The 18,128-nt window shown below is 42.5% G+C and overlaps 1 protein-coding gene across 1 annotated transcript in view; it reads left to right on the forward strand.

The window, feature by feature from the left end:
* LOC138966422 (acetylcholine receptor subunit alpha-like) overlaps positions 1–18,128 on the forward strand; it is an 80,841-nt gene that overhangs the window by 61,494 nt on the left and 1,219 nt on the right. The window contains exons 3-7 of the mRNA XM_070338696.1: positions 4,350–4,492; positions 7,229–7,273; positions 9,976–10,085; positions 12,794–13,095; positions 17,878–18,117. Of these exons, the coding sequence (XP_070194797.1) occupies positions 4,350–4,492; positions 7,229–7,273; positions 9,976–10,085; positions 12,794–13,095; positions 17,878–18,117 (840 nt within the window). The remainder of the gene's footprint in view (positions 1–4,349; positions 4,493–7,228; positions 7,274–9,975; positions 10,086–12,793; positions 13,096–17,877; positions 18,118–18,128) is intronic.

Here is an 18,128-nt window from a genome sequence, read left to right on the forward strand (position 1 = left end):
CGTAATGTGGCGACTCTGTGGGTGACACTAAAAGGCGTGCCACAGGTTTCAAACAGGCTCATGCCAAGGCTGGCTCTTTCTCGGTCACTATCCCCCTGCAGGCACCATACTGACATGTTCTATGTGACCAACATTTTAAACGTAATGTGGCGACTCTGTGGGTGACACTAAAAGGCGTGCCACAGGTTTCAAACAGGCTCATGCCAAGGCTAGCTCTTTCTCGGTCACTATCCCTCTGTATGCACCACACGAACATGTTCTATGTGTCCAACATTGTACACACCGTTTGTGACACTGCAAGTCGTGTCACAGGTTCCAAAGAGGCTAATGACAAGGCTAGCTCTTTCTCGGTCACAATCCCACACGTACATGTTCTATGTGACCAACATGTCAAAATATCAACTCCGTTTGTGACACTTCAAGTCGTGTCAAAGATTTCAAAGAGGTTCAGTGCAGGGCTGGCTCTTTCTTGGTCATCATCCCATTACACGGACCAGAAGCAGGATTGCGCACAACGTATTTAACCGTCGCAGATTGTGGATAGCTAGTCGCATAAGTAAGAACTTTTTGAAACTGCCATAATGGTCTGTTGCACTTTCTCACACAATCTGTTGCCGCTCTTTGTCGCAAAATCTGACTGCCATGTCGCAACATGTGCGACAAGTGCGAAAAGAGCTATGTCTTGAGAAGAACAGGTACACGCTCTTGCAATGAATTTGTGGCACAGCTGTCAAGTTTCGGACCAATGTCGGAGACAGGAAGGAGTAAATTGGCGCAGCTAGCAAAGCAGGAAGCGGCGTGTACAGTCCATCGACCCAACTATTGTCAATCGGACTCAGTGGAGGTTCTGAGGATTTTAGCGTGACCACAATTTGTGTCTGTTTAACATGACGTTTATAAATTGTGACAGAATGACATTGCAGACCAGAAAGATAAATACAGACACACACATACACACACACACACACACACACACACACACACACACACACACACACACACTCAGTCACACACTAAGACACACATACACAAATACACACACACGCACAGCACGCACATACACACAAACACAGTCATGCATACGAGGATCAACTGAAAAGTATCGGGCCCGACCAGGAAGGAGTTGATTTACGAGTCTAGAAAAAGTTTACATTTCAACATTGACCCTCCGGGCCTCCACACACTTGTTCCATCTGTGCCTGAGATCCTTATTGCCGTTGCTGCAGTAGCCTTTGTATTGCAACCGTTGGAAGTCCTCAAAAGCAGTCATGACGTCATTGTCCGTTTCGTAGTTGTCAACCCGGGGGTACTTCCTCTGGGTTGCAAACATGATATCGTTTGAGGCTGCCAAATCTGGCGAATACAGCGGATGGTAACGATCTCCAAGCCGCATTAATGATTTGTTGCCATGGAAACCAAGCACTTTCGGGCAGGGTCGTTGTCTTAACGGAGCAATATCCCTTTCCGGAGCGTTCATCGGTGCTTAGCCTTGATATGCTCTCTTAGTTGACTCGGAAGTATGAAATAGAATTCACCGGTTACTGTCTCATCTTTTGGAACAAAGTCCAACAGGAAATACCCCTCTGCGTCCAATAAAACAGATGCCATCACCTTTTTAAGGGGAAATGTCCCTGACCTTCTTTAGGTGGGTATAACCTTGATGCCCCTACTGCATGAACGGTGGATAGGTTTCAGACTGAAAGTGATGTACCCTAGTTTCATTATCAGAAACAAATCGAGATATAAAATCCTCTCGATTTGCCTCAAATAAGCGTAAAATATCGCGTGCCATGTTCAATCTGAAGTGCTTCTGTTCTGGTGTAAAAGTTTGAGGGCCTACCTTGCCTAAACTGTCTTCATTAAAGGTTTCTGTACAGAATACTCCAAACGTTTTCATGTGAGATGCCAAGTATATGTAATAATTAAATGCCCATTGGTTAAGTTTGCATCATCAGCGCGCAGATAGCATCAACGGTTTCTTGAGTTGTGACCGTTGGTGGTCTTCCACACCGTTTGTCATCTTAAACGGTTTTCCTCCCAAGCCTGAATTCCGCTGACCACCTTATTACTATGGTCTGTGCAGGGGGATCCGTGCCTGACGTTTACGTCAGGTCATTATCAATTTCGAGTTGGCTAAATATTTTGTGTGTGCAAATATTGGATCACTGAGTTTTGTTAGTTTTCTAAAATGTGGGGTTAACAATGGTGTATGGTACTTTGAGAAACCTATAGGCACACAAACTAACTGATGAAAATACGTATTATTTTGCATGAAGAACATTTCTTCATTCATGCCAAATTAAATCTTAAATGTTTAAGTACATTCCTCCCTGGTCAACCCCGGTACTTCTCAGTTGGCCCTCGTATATACATTCACATAAACCTTCCAGGGACTCGTTCTTTGGAGAATATTTTGAACACTATTATGGCATTTTGAAACTGGTTGTATACTTTGAACGCAATCATGCCAACCATTCTTGAATCTTGCATCAGCCGTCGTATGCTGTCGAGCAAGAGTTCCCCATGGAGAAAGTCGACGTGATCTTGTGAATAGTCTTCGGTTGCACTTCAAAAACGATTTCGTGTCATTCTGATTTGATATATGCCCTTCCGCAAAATATGAGGCACTTTAAAGAGACTGTGACAAAAAGGCAGAAAGTAGGATGTGCTAAAAAAAAAAAAGTGTGGAGAAGGTGTCAAAAAGGGAGAGAGAAGTTTACTATTAGGACTAGGGAATGTTTAAATTTCAACTGTCATTCACATATTAATTGCTTTACGTCTTTAGCCAGAAAAAGGATTGTCAACACAGCTCAGTTCCTTTCGCAGAAAAAAAGACAAACACTTTAACAAAAATGTAAAAAAGGCTCATTTACTTGTCTCATTACATCGAGAGAAGCAAATTTGGCCAGCAGTTGACGAGGACCTTTAACATTCATCTTTATTTATTTTCTTGCAAGCTCATTGTCGGCATTTTGTGAAGGACGCATTTTATTAGCACAGGGAAATGATGTGGACTTTCCGCAGCGTCCCGAGATGTCTTATTAGCAGGTTTCGCGTTTCCTGGAGCAACATTGTCCACAAATGCTGAAAGTGTTGATTGAAGCTTTGAAATGGACACACTGTGTGTGTGTGTGTGTGTGTGTGTGTGTGTGTGTGTGTGTGTGTGTGTGTGTGTGTGTGTGTGAGTGTGTGTGTGTGTGTGTGTGTGTGTGTGTGTGTGTGTGTGTGTGTGTGTGTGTGTGTGTGTGTGTGTGTGTGTGTGTGTGTGTGTGTGTGTGTGTGAGTTGGTTAATACAATCACATTTCTAACGTTTTTGTTGTTAGATGTTGTTACTGCTTACAACAAAACATCAGCGTTTCGCTAAACACATTGTATATATCTCTGAAGCTTTGTTCTTGTTTTTGAAAGTTTTTTTTTGTTCCTCGTTTGCTCTTGGAGAAAATAGGAAGACAGAGGAGTGGAGTGTACGTATGTGTATCGTATCTATACTTTTTCGAGAACAACAACGAACTGCTTTTCACACAACATTTTTGCACGAAGAGAGTGGCTTCTGGCAGTGTTATTTTGGTTCCTCCAGCTATCTAGATGCACTGCATTTTTAATGGACTTATAATTGCTTTGTTTCCTTTAAATAAAAAGAAAACACACCAGTAACCAGGTTAGGTACGTTTATATCTATAATCAATATTTCGGCACGTTACTGCCTTCTTCGGGATGGTAAGCTTATATATTTGCTTATACTTTGTTTCCTTCAAAACTTGTCAAAAAAATGATTGCGAGAAATTTCGCCCGCAAATTAAAGCATTCATTTCCCGTGTCATTTCGTTCAAACTGTCTTTGCCAGTTAAGGCCGTTCACTTTTATTTCTGGATCACCTTTCGGATTAAAGATTTGTTTTACAGGGATCACGTGACCGCCGCTCAAATCAGGGTACCCTCAAGCGGCGGGACAAAAACGGAAATTTGTCGCAATAAGTTTATGGCCCAGTGTATATTGTGTGTTTGTCTTCTTCTCGTGTTTGTGTCCCTGAATGTCAATTTGTGTTTTCTTGTCCCGCTATACATTCATTTGCTCTTATGAAATAATTTATTTAAATCCTAGCATTTCCTTTTTTCGAAAACGGCGGTCGAAGCAGCGACAGCAGATTTTGCAGCAAACTCTGTTGTGTCCTTATTCCACTCGCGACACATGACATGCGCATGCGACAAGCTATCTAGGACCTGCGACAAGTAATTACGTTGTGTCCAGCCCTCTCAATTATGTATGATTCTCCCCACCGTTTTATCTTTCTTCTTAGAGCACTTCCTATGTTTGAGCCAACGAATAAAGATGTTGTCGACTGTTGCAGGCTACTCGGCGACAGCGGAGGATGTGGCTCGCCTACACAACGACCTGTTCATCAACTACAAGAGAGTGATCCCCCCTGTGTACAACCAGACGCACTCCGTCAAAGTCGCTCTCTCCCTCTTTCTGCTCATGATTCATGATCTGGTCAGTGCAAAATGTTTGTCTGTTCGTCTCTAACACTCTCTCGCTACCGCAACACCCCTCCCCCCCCCTCTCTCTCTCTCTCTCTCTCTCTCTCTCTCTCTCTCTCTCTCTCTCTCTCTCTCTCTCTCTCTCTCTCTCTCGGTTTCTCTCCCTTTTTCTCTCTCCCCCTCACTCTTTCTTTCACACACACACACACACACACACACACACACACACACACACACACACACACACACACACATACACGCATGTACGCATGCACACGCAAGGCTTATCCTGTGGATTATCAACTTTCTCGTTAACAGAACCCAGTCAGTCCGCTTTCAGACAGCTCTCTCTTCCCTTAGGTCCACCTCCATAGGCTCTTCACAGGGTACAGTTATCTCCCCTGTGTTGTTCACACTCTACACTAACGACTGCAGTGGCACTGACTCCACCCTTCTTATCAAATATTCAGATGATACAGCGCTAGAAGATCTCTCCAATAGTGACGCAACTTACTTTGCAGAAGTAGAACGTTTCAACGCCTGGTGTAAAGACAACTTTTTAGACCTAAATGTGACAAAGACCAAAGAACTTCTGATAGACTTTAGAAGAAACCCTGCCCCTGTCCCTGACCTGATGATTGATGGTGTGACTGTTGAGCGTGTGACCGAATATAAGTATCTTGGCACAGTTATCGATGATAAGCTGTCCTTCAATGCAAACACCACCCTCATACACAAAAAATGTCAGTCACGCATCTACTGCCTTCAGAAACTTAGGAAGTTGAATGTGAACCCTTCTATCCTTCAAACTTTCTACCGCTCTTTCATCGAGTCTGTCATCACTTTTGGTTTTGTGTCCTGGTATGGAGGTCTGAGTGTAAAGAACAGGAATGTCTTAGTGCGAATGGTGAATGTCAGTAGCAAGGTGATTGGCAGGCAGCAAGCAAGTGTGGAGTCCCTGTATGAAAAGCGTGTGGTGAGAAAGAGTAGGCGGATAGCTTCAGATAGGTCCCATGTCCTTGCCCACCTCTATGAACTCCTTCCCTCTGGCCGTAGACTTCGCACGCACAAAGCTAGGACACTCAGGCTGCAAAACAGCTTCATCCCCAAATCCATCACCCTTGGCAACATGTAAACACATCCACATACCCGACTCATCCCCTCTTCTGCCAGTGCAATCAGTAGTAATGTACATGTATGTTTTGGTTTTATGTACGTCCGTATTTTTTCTGTGATATATTGTATGCTATGGTTTTTTGCAATGATGTTTAGCCATAGTCCGTTATACGCGTAGGTGTGCGAGAATATGTAAGCGCAGTGCTTTAAAGATGTCCATGTGGGAATGTGTAAGTGGGCGTAGTCGAATGTCCATGTGGGAATGTGTAAGTGGAGCATATAAGAATGCCCACGTGTGAATGTGTAAGTGGAGCGTATAAGAATGTGTAAGTGGAGCGTGGTCGAATTTCCATGTGTGAACGGGTAAGTTGAGCGTATAAGAATGTCCATGTGTGCGATGTGTAAGTGAGACATAGATGTGTTCATGACTGAATGCGAAAGCACAATGCAAGGAATGGCCAGAAAGGTATGTGGGAGGTGTGTTTATAACCTGCCCTGTTATATAGTGCTATATGTCTTATGTAAAAACATGTCCTGTTTGTATTATTGTTATGTATCACGCCTGAATTTCTCTATGAGATAATAAAGTATTCTTATTCTTATTCTTATTCTTATTCAAACACACACACACACACACAAACACACACATACAAACACACAGACACACACACGCGCGCGCGCACACGCATGTACGCGCGCACGCGCAGTCGGAAACAGAAAGGCGAACGTTGGCTGACAGAGACAAACAGAGAGAGAGAGAGAGAGAGAGAGAGAGAGAGAGAGAGAGAGAGAGAGAGAGAGAGAGAGACACAGAGAGAGAGACACAGAGAGAGAGACACAGAGAGAGACAGACAGACAGACATGTACAGCCAGACAGACAGAGAGAGAGAGAGAGACAGAAAAAGACAGACAGAGAGAGAGAGAGAGTGACAGAGACAGAGACAGAGCCAGACAGAACTCTGAACGGTTTATTGTATAAAGGCCACAGACCCATATACAAACCAAGGGAAATGCAACACAACACATACTACAAAAAGTCGAAATCGAAGTACAATTAAGCTTGCTGGAAATCGAAGTACAAAGCTTGCTGGAAACCGAAGCATGTACAATCGCGATAAGTTCTCGCTGTTGGAGACAGACAGAGATAGACAGAGACAGACAGACAGACAGACAGACAGACAGAGAGTATCGCAACCTCCTTGCCCTCTGCTCTCTCAATGTTGGCATGTTCGTCTCGCCAATCCTTCACTATATTTCGTAGCTTGACAAATGTCTCGACCTGTAGCCAGAACCACTCCTACTAACTAACGAGCAGTCTAGGTTACATCGTATGTCTTTCGTCCACTGGCAGGGCTATTGTTTTTGAGACATCCATCAAGAAGATTGATGCCAGGAACATTTCGATCTGTAGTTACACAGAATTTTTTTTTTTTGTGCATGAATCTCCAAACGTCTCTCCTATCTGTCAAAATGACTATGCTATAAAGGGCGATGCTTTGTATTGGGCATTCGTTTAACCAATGCGTGATTCGGCTTAACGTGATCAATATCCTTAAGGGTCTACTTGTTCAATAAACCATGGATTCTTTTTTCCAAACTTATCTGACACACTCACTTTTCTTCTTCTTTTCAGGACATGAAGAATCAAGTTCTGACGACAAGCGGCTGGCTTAATATGGTAAGTAAGACTCACGGGGCTAAACACGTGCGTATTATTTTATTTAACGCCCCACAATGATATGCTTGGCAAAACTTAAAAAACACAACAAAAACATGCTTCTGCTCGGGCACACACAAAAACACCACGGTCTCACTATTGCCTGGACAGATTGGGAACTTTTTGCTGATTGGTATTGTAGCTGACATCCATGTTGAAAGCCAAATCCGCCTCGAAATAAAAACAAGTCGCGTAAGGCGAAATTACTACATTGAGTCAAGCTGTGGAACTCACAGAATGAAACTGAACGCACTGTATTTTTTCACAATGACCGTAGTCCGCCACTTGTGCAAAACGGAATGAAACTGACGAGCCTGTTCAGCGCGGTAGTGGTTTCGCTGTGCTGCATAGCACGCTTTTCTGTACCTCTCTTCGTTTTAACTTTCTGAGCGTGTTTTTATTCCAAACATACAGTAATATCTATATGTTTTTGGAATCAGGAACCGACAAAGATGAAAGTGTTTTTAAATTGATTTCGGAAATTTAATTTTGATCATAATTTTTATATTTGTAATTTTCAGAGCTTGTTTTTAATCCAAATATAACATATATATATGTTTTTGGAATCAGGAAATGATGTAGAATAAGATGAACGTAAATTTGGATAGTTTTATATAAAACAAAATTATTACAATTTTCAGATATTTAATGACCAAAGTCATTAATTAAATTTTAAGCCTCAAAGCTGAATTGCAATACCGAAGTCCGGCCTTTGTCGAAGATTGCTTTACACAAATTTCAATCAATTTGATTGAAAAATGAGGGTGTGACAGTGCCGCCTCAACTTTTACAAAAAGCCGGATATGACGTCATGAAAAGTATTTATCGAAAAAATAAAAAAACATCCGGGGATATCATTCCCAGGAACTCTCATGTCAAATTTCATAAAGATCGGTCCAGTAGTTTGGTCTGAATCGCTCTACACATACACACACACACGCACAGACAGACAGACAGACAGACACACACACACACACACACACACACACACACACACACATACACCACGACCCTCGTCTCGATTCCCCCTCTATGTTAAAACATTTAGTCAAAACTTGACAAAATGTAAAAACACCAGAACTGTGGGCAATTGGAACGCTTCATTATTGACATAAAAAAGTCCCTTTTACCAGTATTATATACGTCGACCCATTGGTCTTTGAAGCACACAGACAGACAAACACTTGTGATACAAATAGTGAACTTATCTCAAAATCGGTGATGAAACTCGCGTGCAAATGCCGCGAGGTAATGATCAATCATGATGTCAATAATGAAATCAATTATGATTTTTACTCCGCCTCGTGAAAACAGTTAGGATTTCCGTCTCTGCTCTGCTCAGGCTTTCACATAGAATAAGACCATCCAGCTTTTACATAGAATAAGACCATTCCTCCACTGGGGTCCTCATTTGGCCTATTATGTTCCGCTGGACCCGAAAAGCAACAGCAAATAAATAAATAAATTCCTCCACTTACTGCTTGCTATAGAGAGTTGAACTTTTGTTATGATAAACAAAATACTTCAAAATCCACCGGCAACTTTTATGAACATTTTTTTTTTTTTCTAATTTAATATATTCATCCAACATAAAATCCAAACGAGCACTGAGAGCACACAGACTGTTCATTTTTGGTATGTGACCAAGTAGAAGAATGATCTTATCCCCTGCAGAATCCCGGCCAGATATGTGGTGGTTTACATTCGCGTTAACACGCGAAGGAGGATATCTTTGAACTCATTCAAACCGTACGGGTTTGGAGGCTTTACGATAAATGTAAGAGGAAATAACACAACAACATGCTTTTCATATTTTATGCAAAAAGTGATTTGTAGCTTGGAATGCCCATTAATTCTTTAAAATTCAGGAGATTCATCGGTCGTTTTCGCTTCCCTATACTTAAGGTGTTTGTAATATTAAAAAAACCCAGATAGACTGCTTACGTTCCAAAATTCAGAATCAAAAAACAAGAATTGTTGGTTAGGCCTACAAAAAAAATAGGTGTGGTTACGGTAACCCGACCTACCTTATTTTTGGGGGCCGACCCTATAACTTTTTATTACATTTGTCACAAAAATACCAAAAAAACCAAGTAAACGAGTGCAGAAAACGCAATGAAAGCGAAAGCGCCCGAGTCGCACACTTATTTTCCCTGTCAAGTAGGTTTGATTTGTACACATTAGAAAAAAAAGTTTAAAAAAAAAAAGTGATTGCCTACCTTCCTACCCTATTTTTTTTGGCTATGTTACCGTAACCACACCTATTATTTTGTTTGGCCTTAGAGACAAAACAAAACGTGACATTCAAAGTACGTCGACCCAGTGGTCTTTTTAAGTAAACAGACAGACAAACACGTATCGTACAAATAATAAACTTATCTCAAAATCGTCGATGAAACTCGCTTTCCAGATACCGGCGAGGTATTTGTTTGTATTTTTGTTTTCTTCTTGTCGATCGCCTTTTACACTCGGATCCCAGCTCTGGAGATGAAGCTGGTGATCGGTCCAAACAGTTTGTCTTGGAGGGGCGTCGGCCTGGGCCATATTCTTGTTTTTTACATTTTTATTGCAAACTACTGTATTTCAGCAATGGGAGGGGGGCGTCGGCCTTGGTCTGGGTCATATTTTTGTTTTTAATTGCAAAGTACACATTTGTATTTCAGCAATGGGATGACGAGTTTCTGACCTGGGATCCCAACGAATATGGCGGTGTGGAGGACATCACCGTGGCGCAGAAATCTGTCTGGCTTCCCGATCTACTCGTGGAAAATACGTAAGTCAGAAATCTGTCTGGCTTCCCGATCTACTCGTGGAAAATACGTAAGTCAGAAATCTGTCTGGCTTCCCGATCTACTCGTGGAAAATACGTAAGTCAGAAATCTGTCTGGCTTCCCGATCTACTCGTGGAAAATACGTAAGTCAGAAATCTGTCTGGCTTCCCGATCTACTCGTGGAAAATACGTAAGTCAGAAATCTGTCTGGCTTCCCGATCTACTCGTGGAAAATACGTAAGTCAGAAATCTGTCTGGCTTCCCGATCTACTCGTGGAAAATACGTAAGTCAAAAAACAAAACTGAAGCCACTAAATTATTCTGCATTCCCTGCCGATTTTCATTAAAGACACCGTGCACCCCACCCACCTTCACCATCCAAACCGCGACGCCCCCCCCCACACACACACACACGCAAGCACACACACACACACACACACACATACACACACACACACACACACGCACACACACACATATTCCCGCACTCACGCACACACACGCAGGCACGCACATACACAAACATGCACGCACGCACGCACGCACGCACGGACACGTACACGTACACACACACACACACAACACACACACACACACACACACACACACACACACACACACACAAATAAAATTTTCTGGAGCTAACCTATGCTCAAGTTTCAGTTCGAACGACTTGTAGCCTCGGGCAAGCATTTGTCCTCGCTGTCAGTTTCCATTTTCTGTTCAGACTCTGTAATTCGTGCGATGCATCATCTACTGTTTTCGCACAAAAGCTGTTCTCTTTTTTCCAAGAGATAAAAACATGATAGATCGCTTGCTCAGTCCCCGAATCATTTTTATCATTGCCTCAACTTTTGTATTTTTTTTAAATTGTTAAGCTCGTAGCAGTGTGATTGATACAGGATTTTAACGAAAATGGTATGGTAATGTTTGGGAGGTAAGCAAAACAAGACGAAGGGTAAAAGGTTGTTTTGTTGTTGTTTTTTGTTTGTTTTGTTGTTGTTGTTGTTTTTTTGTTGTTTTTTTGGGGGGGGTAATCGATGAGAGCCTCCATTCGCTTAGATGTATAAACACGTTATTATTTTTCTTTCTAGCAACACAATAAAGAGAGAGAGGGGGGTAGGGGAGAGAGAGGGAACTTTGAACTTTATTTATTTATCGATGGTAACAGAATAAGCAAAGTATACATGCTTTTTTTCTTCTTTTTTTTTTTGAGAGAGAGCGAGAGAGAGAGAGAGAGAGAGAGAGAGAGAGAGAGAGAGAGAGAGAGAGAGAGAGAGAGAGAGAGAGAGAGAGATTGCCGTGACAGCATATAACCACTTACGTACACACACACACACACACACACACGCAAACGTAGAGGGAGGGAGGGAGACAGTGCGCCCCTCCTGCACACACACACACACACTGGCCAATCAGTCACCTCAGACACATACAAAGAGCCAAGTTCTGAAGAGTTTTGGTAACAGTCATTATGGCGAGGTGGAGAGTAGGTGAGCAAGTACGAACATCAAAAGAAGCTTATCCCTGTTAATGGCATTGCTTTGCAGACTGGTCTGCAGAGTCTACTTTTATTCAGCTTGAAAAATGTCAGGGATTTCGTGTGCGTTTCTATGCAAAGCTCGTCTTTTTCTTCTGCCTTTTCTTCTTCTTGATGTTGGTACCACCATGTAGTTTAATTAATATATTAAGACATTGAACTCCCCTCTCAACTACGCGCCCGCACGCACTCATGCAGATACAAGCGAACACGTACATAAGCACGCACGCACGCACGCACCCACGAACATACCCAATCACCAACACCCCCACCCTCACGCACACCCACTCACACACATAATTAGCATCAGCATAATTACTGCAATTACTCATTGACGACATCCACGGGGTTTGAACAGGGACATCGGGATTTATAAGCTCAACGCTTGTAGTTGTTATCAATCATTGAGTGTTCCTAACTTAATGTCCTCTCTAATGCCACGATAATTGACTCTTTTCTTTTTAAACCCAATTTGCTCCCTATTTGATGTTTTTTTCATTCCATGCCGTGGTATGATATTTTCTTTTCTGTTGGTGTGCCTGCCTGAAGCTTAGAGGTGTAAAAACTTGTTGATGAAAAGCTCATCATGGGATCAAGGTTTGCTGTAGCCAATACAGTCTTGGTACGTGCGCACGCGCGTATGTGTGTGTGTGTGTGTGTGTGTTTGTGAGAGGATGCTTGTGTGTATTATTCTTTAAAAAAAACTTGAACTTTCCATCCCTTTCCTAGCTCAGAGATCAACAGAACAATATTTTAGCGTAAAGAGAGAAGAGACTGAGAGAGAGAGAGAGAGAGAGAGAGAGAGAGAGAGAGAGAGAGAGAGAGAGAGAGAGAGAGAGAGAGAGAGAACTAATTATACCCTTTATTTTAGAGAGAGGTTAACAGAAAGAGAGAGAGAGGAATAGAGAGCGACAGACAGACAGGCAGAAAGACAGAGAGACAGGGACAGAGAGAGAATGAAAAAGAATGAGAGACAGAAGGTGGGGTGAGGTCTGTGTGTTTGTTTGCGTGCGCTCTCCATTGTTAACAACTCCTTTTATTTATTTTGTAATTGAAAATATAAGAATTTGATTGAGAAAAAAAAGTGTTGTAGCATGCAACTGAGGTAAAAAAAAAAAACCTAAAAAAAACCCAACTCCTTTAACCAACCCTCACACTCACCCCTTTCAGAGCCCAGAACTTCGCGGAGCTGGGCAGCGACACGATGCTGGTCAGCATCGCACACACAGGCCACATGTCCTGGGAGCCGGGTATACTGACCAAGACCATCTGTGAGGTCAACATCGGCAAGTACCCTTTCGACTTCCAGGAGTGCGAGATCAAGTTCCTGACCTGGATGCACACCAACAAGACCCTGGACGTACAGCCCGGCTCGGACTACGTCAGCCTTGACGCCTGCATCCAGAACGGAGAGTGGGACATCACTGAGGCCCTCGCCAAGCCCTACTTTTACCCTTCCACATACAGACCTGGTAAGTGGGGTTTGGATGAGAAGTGTGCAAGCATAGCGTTCGCACACCGCAGAGAGGCTTCGCTGATTCTTACATGCAGATGTTGCATAATAAGGCAACAAAAAAAAGGTCTGTTTACGGTAACATAGGCCAAAAAAATAGGGTCGGTAGGTCGGGAATTTTTTTTTTCTTTTTTTCTTTTTCAAAAAACCATATTTTTACGTTATTTTTTTTAATTTTTTTTCTCTCTCCCCCAAATGCCAAAAAAAAAGTCTAGGGTCGCGTGAAAAAAATAGGGTCGGTCGGGTTACCGTAAACAGACAATTTTGTTTGGGGGGCCTAATGTTGTTTTACGCCTTCACAGTAAGAACATTAGGGGCATGTTCCCGGGTGTTGCCCCGACTTTAGATGAGTGCGTGTTTGGGTGTAATCGGCCACTTGCACTTATGGCAGAATGACCAAGGTCTTTTACGTGCCTCTGTGGTGACACGGGGGCGGGACATGGATACCGTCTCTGAGTCTACACATAAAGTTGACCCATGTCCGTCCCGGTCAGGATTCGGCCGGGGATGTATGTAGACCAATATAGTCGTCACCCTAAAATGCTGTTAACACGGATTGATCGAGTAAAGCCACCCGACTGTATGCAGAATTCAGTGTTTGGGCACGGGTATCTCTTGTCAAGTTGCAAGCTCAGGGATGTCCAACTTTTACTTTGATGGATTTTGATGGCAATCTTTTGGACAGCTTTTTGTGAGCAGGTTTTATCTTCTCTCCCATGTCGCCTTCGCCTTGCCTAATACTAACGGCGGCCAATTGTTATTAAAGAGTAATGAATAAATGACTCTGTATCAGCCTTACACCAGGGTGTTACGTCTTGCAAACTGGTTTGGTGGATTTTGATGGTATTACTTTCGCCAGCTTTTCGCAAGTGGTTTTTGTATCCTCTTCCTCGATTATTTTCTTTCCCCGAATACTAAACAGATTTAACTTACAACTTGGATGGAATACACGTTCAAACGACATTGCAAAAAAACTATTACCAGGGTAACATATTTTGCAGAAAGAAATATGCTTGATTGTTCTTGGTAGCAGTCTCTTTTTACATTTATTCAAGTTTTGACTAAATGTTTTAACATAGAGGGGGGAATCGAGACGAGGGTCGTGGTGTATGTGTGTGTGTGTGTGTGTGTGTGTGTGTGTGTGTGTGTGTGTGTGTGTGTGTGTGTGTGTGTGTGTGTGTGTGTGTGTGTGTGTGTGTGTGTGTGTGTAGAGCGATTCAAAGTAAACTACTGGACCGATCTTTATGAAAGTTTTCATGAGAGTTCCTGGGTATAATATCCCCAGACGTTTTTTTCAGTTTTACGATAAATGTCTTTAATGACGTCATATCCGGCATTTTGTAAAATTTGAGGCGGCACTGTCACACCCTCATTTTTCAATCAAATTGATTGAAATTTTGGCCAAGCAATCTTCGACGAAGGCCGAACTTTGGTATTGCATTTCAGCTTTGAGGCTTAAAAATTAATTAATAACTTTGGTCATTATAAATCTGAAAATTGTAATTAAAATTATATTTTTATAAAACGATCCAAAATTACGTTTATCGTATTCTTCATCATTTTCTGATTCGAAAAACATATAAATATGTTATATTCGGATTAAAAACAAGCTCTGAAAATTAAAAATATAAAAATTATGATTAAAATTACATTTCCGAAATCAATTTAAAAGCAATGTCATCTTATTCCTTGTCCGTTCCTGATTCCAAAAACATATAGATATGATATGTTTGGATTTTAAAACACGTTCAGAGAGTTAAAAAGAATAGAGATATAGAAAAGCGTGCTATCCTCCTCAGCGCAACCGCTACCGCGCTTTTCTGGATTGTTGATTTCACTGCCTTTGCCACGGGCGGTGGACAGACGATGCTACGAGTGTACGGTCTTGCGGAAAAAAATGCAATGCGTTCAGTTTCATTCTGTGAGCCGGTTCGACTGAGCTTGACTAAATGTTGTATTTTCGCCTTACGCGACTTGTTTATTTCTTTTTATATTTAGTCAAGTTTTGATTTTTACATTTAGTCAAAACTTGACTAAATGTTTTAACATAGAGGGGGAATCGAGACGAGGGTCGTGGTGTGTGTCTGTGTGTCTGTGCGTGTGTGTGTGTGTGTGTGTGTGTGTGTGTGTGTGTGTGTGTGTGTGTGTGTGTCTGTCTGTCTGTCTGTCTGTCTGTCTGTGCGTGTGTGTGTGTAGAGCGATTAAGACGAAACTACTGGACCGATCTTTATGAAATTTTTCATGAGAGTTCCTGGGAATGATATCCCCGGACGTGTTTTTTTCTTGTTTTCGATAAATACCTTTGATGACGTGATATCCGGCTTTTTGTAAAAGTTGAGGCGGCACTGTCATACCCTCATTTTTCAATCAAATTGATTGAAATTTTGGCCAAGTAATCTTCGACGAAGGCCAGACTTCGGTATTGCATTTCAGCTTGGTGGCTTAAAAATTAATCAATGACTTTGGTCATTAAAAATCTGAAAATTGTAAAAAATAAAAAAATGTTATAAAACGATCCAAATTTACGTTCATCTTATTCTTCATCATTTTCTGATACCAAAAACATATAAATATGTTATATTTGGATTAAAAACAAGCTCTGAAAATTAAAAATATATAAATTATGATCAAAATTAAAATTTCGAAATCAATTTAAAAACACTTTCATCTTACTCCTTGTCGGTTCCTGATTTCAAAAACATATAGATATGATATGTTTGGATTAAAAACACGCTCAGAAAGTTAAAACGAAGAGAGGTACAGAAAAGCGTGCTATCCTGCTCAGCGCAACTACTACCCCGCTCTTCTTGTCAATTTCACTGCCTTTGCCACGAGCGGTGGACTGACGATGCCACAAGTATACGGTCTTGCTGAAAAATTGCATTGCGTTCAGTTTGATTCTGTGAGTTCGACAGCTTGACTAAATGTTGTATTTTCGCCTTACGCGACTTGTTTTCTTTTTTTATCGTACACACCCTATGTGTCCTCATCAACCTCTGTACTTTGTGGGTTATCGGTCAATGCCTGATTAATAAAGTATCTTTCATTACTTAATCACATAATTTAAAGTCCGATCAATCTTGACGAGCATGACATGCGCAACAAAACCAATATAGCGACGATGGTTGCTCATTCTAAAGGGACATCCAATCACACGAGCATTGTGTGTGGTGACGTAATCACGAAAGAGTCAATGCCTCCTCGGGTTCCGTGTCCTCCTAAACAAGAGAAAGCTCAAGAATCCTGAGTGCAGTTACGTACTTGTATCTTTTGTAGGAATTCCGCTGGGCCTGTGAGACTATGGCAGGTCCGACTTCAACGATGAGCGATGTGATTATAAGTGCGGGTATGAAAAGAGGAAAGTGATGTCTTACGCGTTGCAGTCAACTATGGAAGAGCTATCTGGGGCCTTTGGGTTTCTTTCATGCAATTTTTATGAGTGTTCTATGCGGGGAAGTGTTCATGAGCTGCATGTTGTGAAGTTTTTGCTGTGGGATCCTTCCCAGTGTTTAATGGCTGACCTGTGGCTTCGTCGTGCGAAAAGTAGGCCTACCTTTTACTGTGGTATTGCCCCTTGTTTGTCCAGCTCAAAGTCTGTTGCTGTGTTCTCTTCCTTCCCTCTCACGCGCATTCTGCTATCGCTGAGGCATACTATTACGTGACGTTGTGTCTTCGATCAAACGATATTGTTTCGTGAATTCCCGACCAAGTGACGTTACTTCTCCGAGCGCGCCGCATTGTTTGAAGATCAAATCATCTTGACGTCGCCGAACTCTTGAAAGAAATTGTGACCTCTGCGATAGCTGCAACTGCGATTATTTTAGATGAGAAGGAGAACGAAGAGAGAATACAAAGATGAGAAATGGGTGCTTCCATCGAATTGCTGGGCGAAGCGAGTTTTGGTCAACGAGTCATCAGCTTCCGGAGAAAGCAATAAAAGCGCTGATTGGTTGTTGCCTTAATTTCTGTGGTGAATGGAAATAGAACCCCATGCACCCCATTCCCGACCTATTCTCCGCAGAATCTTTCTTTAACCGCCGTTCTGCGCAACTCTTCACCATTCTCCACATTTACTACCCTGTGTGTGAGCTCCCTTAAAGCAAAAAGAAAAGAAAAGAAGAACACAAAAAGAAAAGTTTCACGTTCTTAAAGCTTTCATCTTTTCATTTCATTTTCATTTTCATTAATTTATTGTCCCATCGCTGGGAAATTTGGGTCGCTTCCTCCCAGTGGAAAGCTGATGGTACTTTCTTTATCGCACTCGGTTTTCCTGTTGTATTTGCAGGCACAGCGCACACAGACGTTCCGCATCGCACTGCACCGCAAGAGAACGTTTGACGCTGAACACCATCAACCCCGTGGTGATGTCTCGTGCCACATCTTTCACAGTTTTCCCTTTGGCGTTGCAGGCACAGCACACACCGGACTGACTTTCCGCATCGCCTTGCACCGAAAGAGGTCTTTCTACATGCTGAACACCATCATGCCAGTGGAGATGTCTTATGCCACATCTTTCACATGCTTGTCTTTGTCCATAGATGAGTGTTGACATACACATCTCTGCTTTGTCGTTGCAGGCACATCGCACACAGGCGTCACATTCCGCATCGCGCAGCACCGCAAGAGAACGTTCTACGCGCATGCTGAATACAATCATCCTCGTGATGATGTCCTATGCCACATGCCTAACCCTAACCCTACACCCTAACAACGTTCACATTTTTGGCCGTGGTCGTTGCAGGCACAGCGCACACAGGCGTGACGTTCCGCATCGCGCTGCACCGCAAGAGGACGTTCTACGTGCTCAACACGATCATCCCCGTGGTGATGCTGTCGCTGCTGAACGTGCTGGTGTTCCTGCTGCCCGCGTCGTCCGGGGAGAAGATGGCGCTGGCTGTCACCGTCCTGCTGTCCTTCACAGTCTATCTCTCCATCATCAGCGAGGTCATGCCCAAAACGTCTGAGAGCATCTCCATTCTAGGTGAGTGTTTT

The sequence above is a fragment of the Littorina saxatilis genome, linkage group LG1, assembly GCF_037325665.1.
Source record: "Littorina saxatilis isolate snail1 linkage group LG1, US_GU_Lsax_2.0, whole genome shotgun sequence".
Lineage (NCBI taxonomy): Eukaryota > Metazoa > Mollusca > Gastropoda > Littorinimorpha > Littorinidae > Littorina > Littorina saxatilis.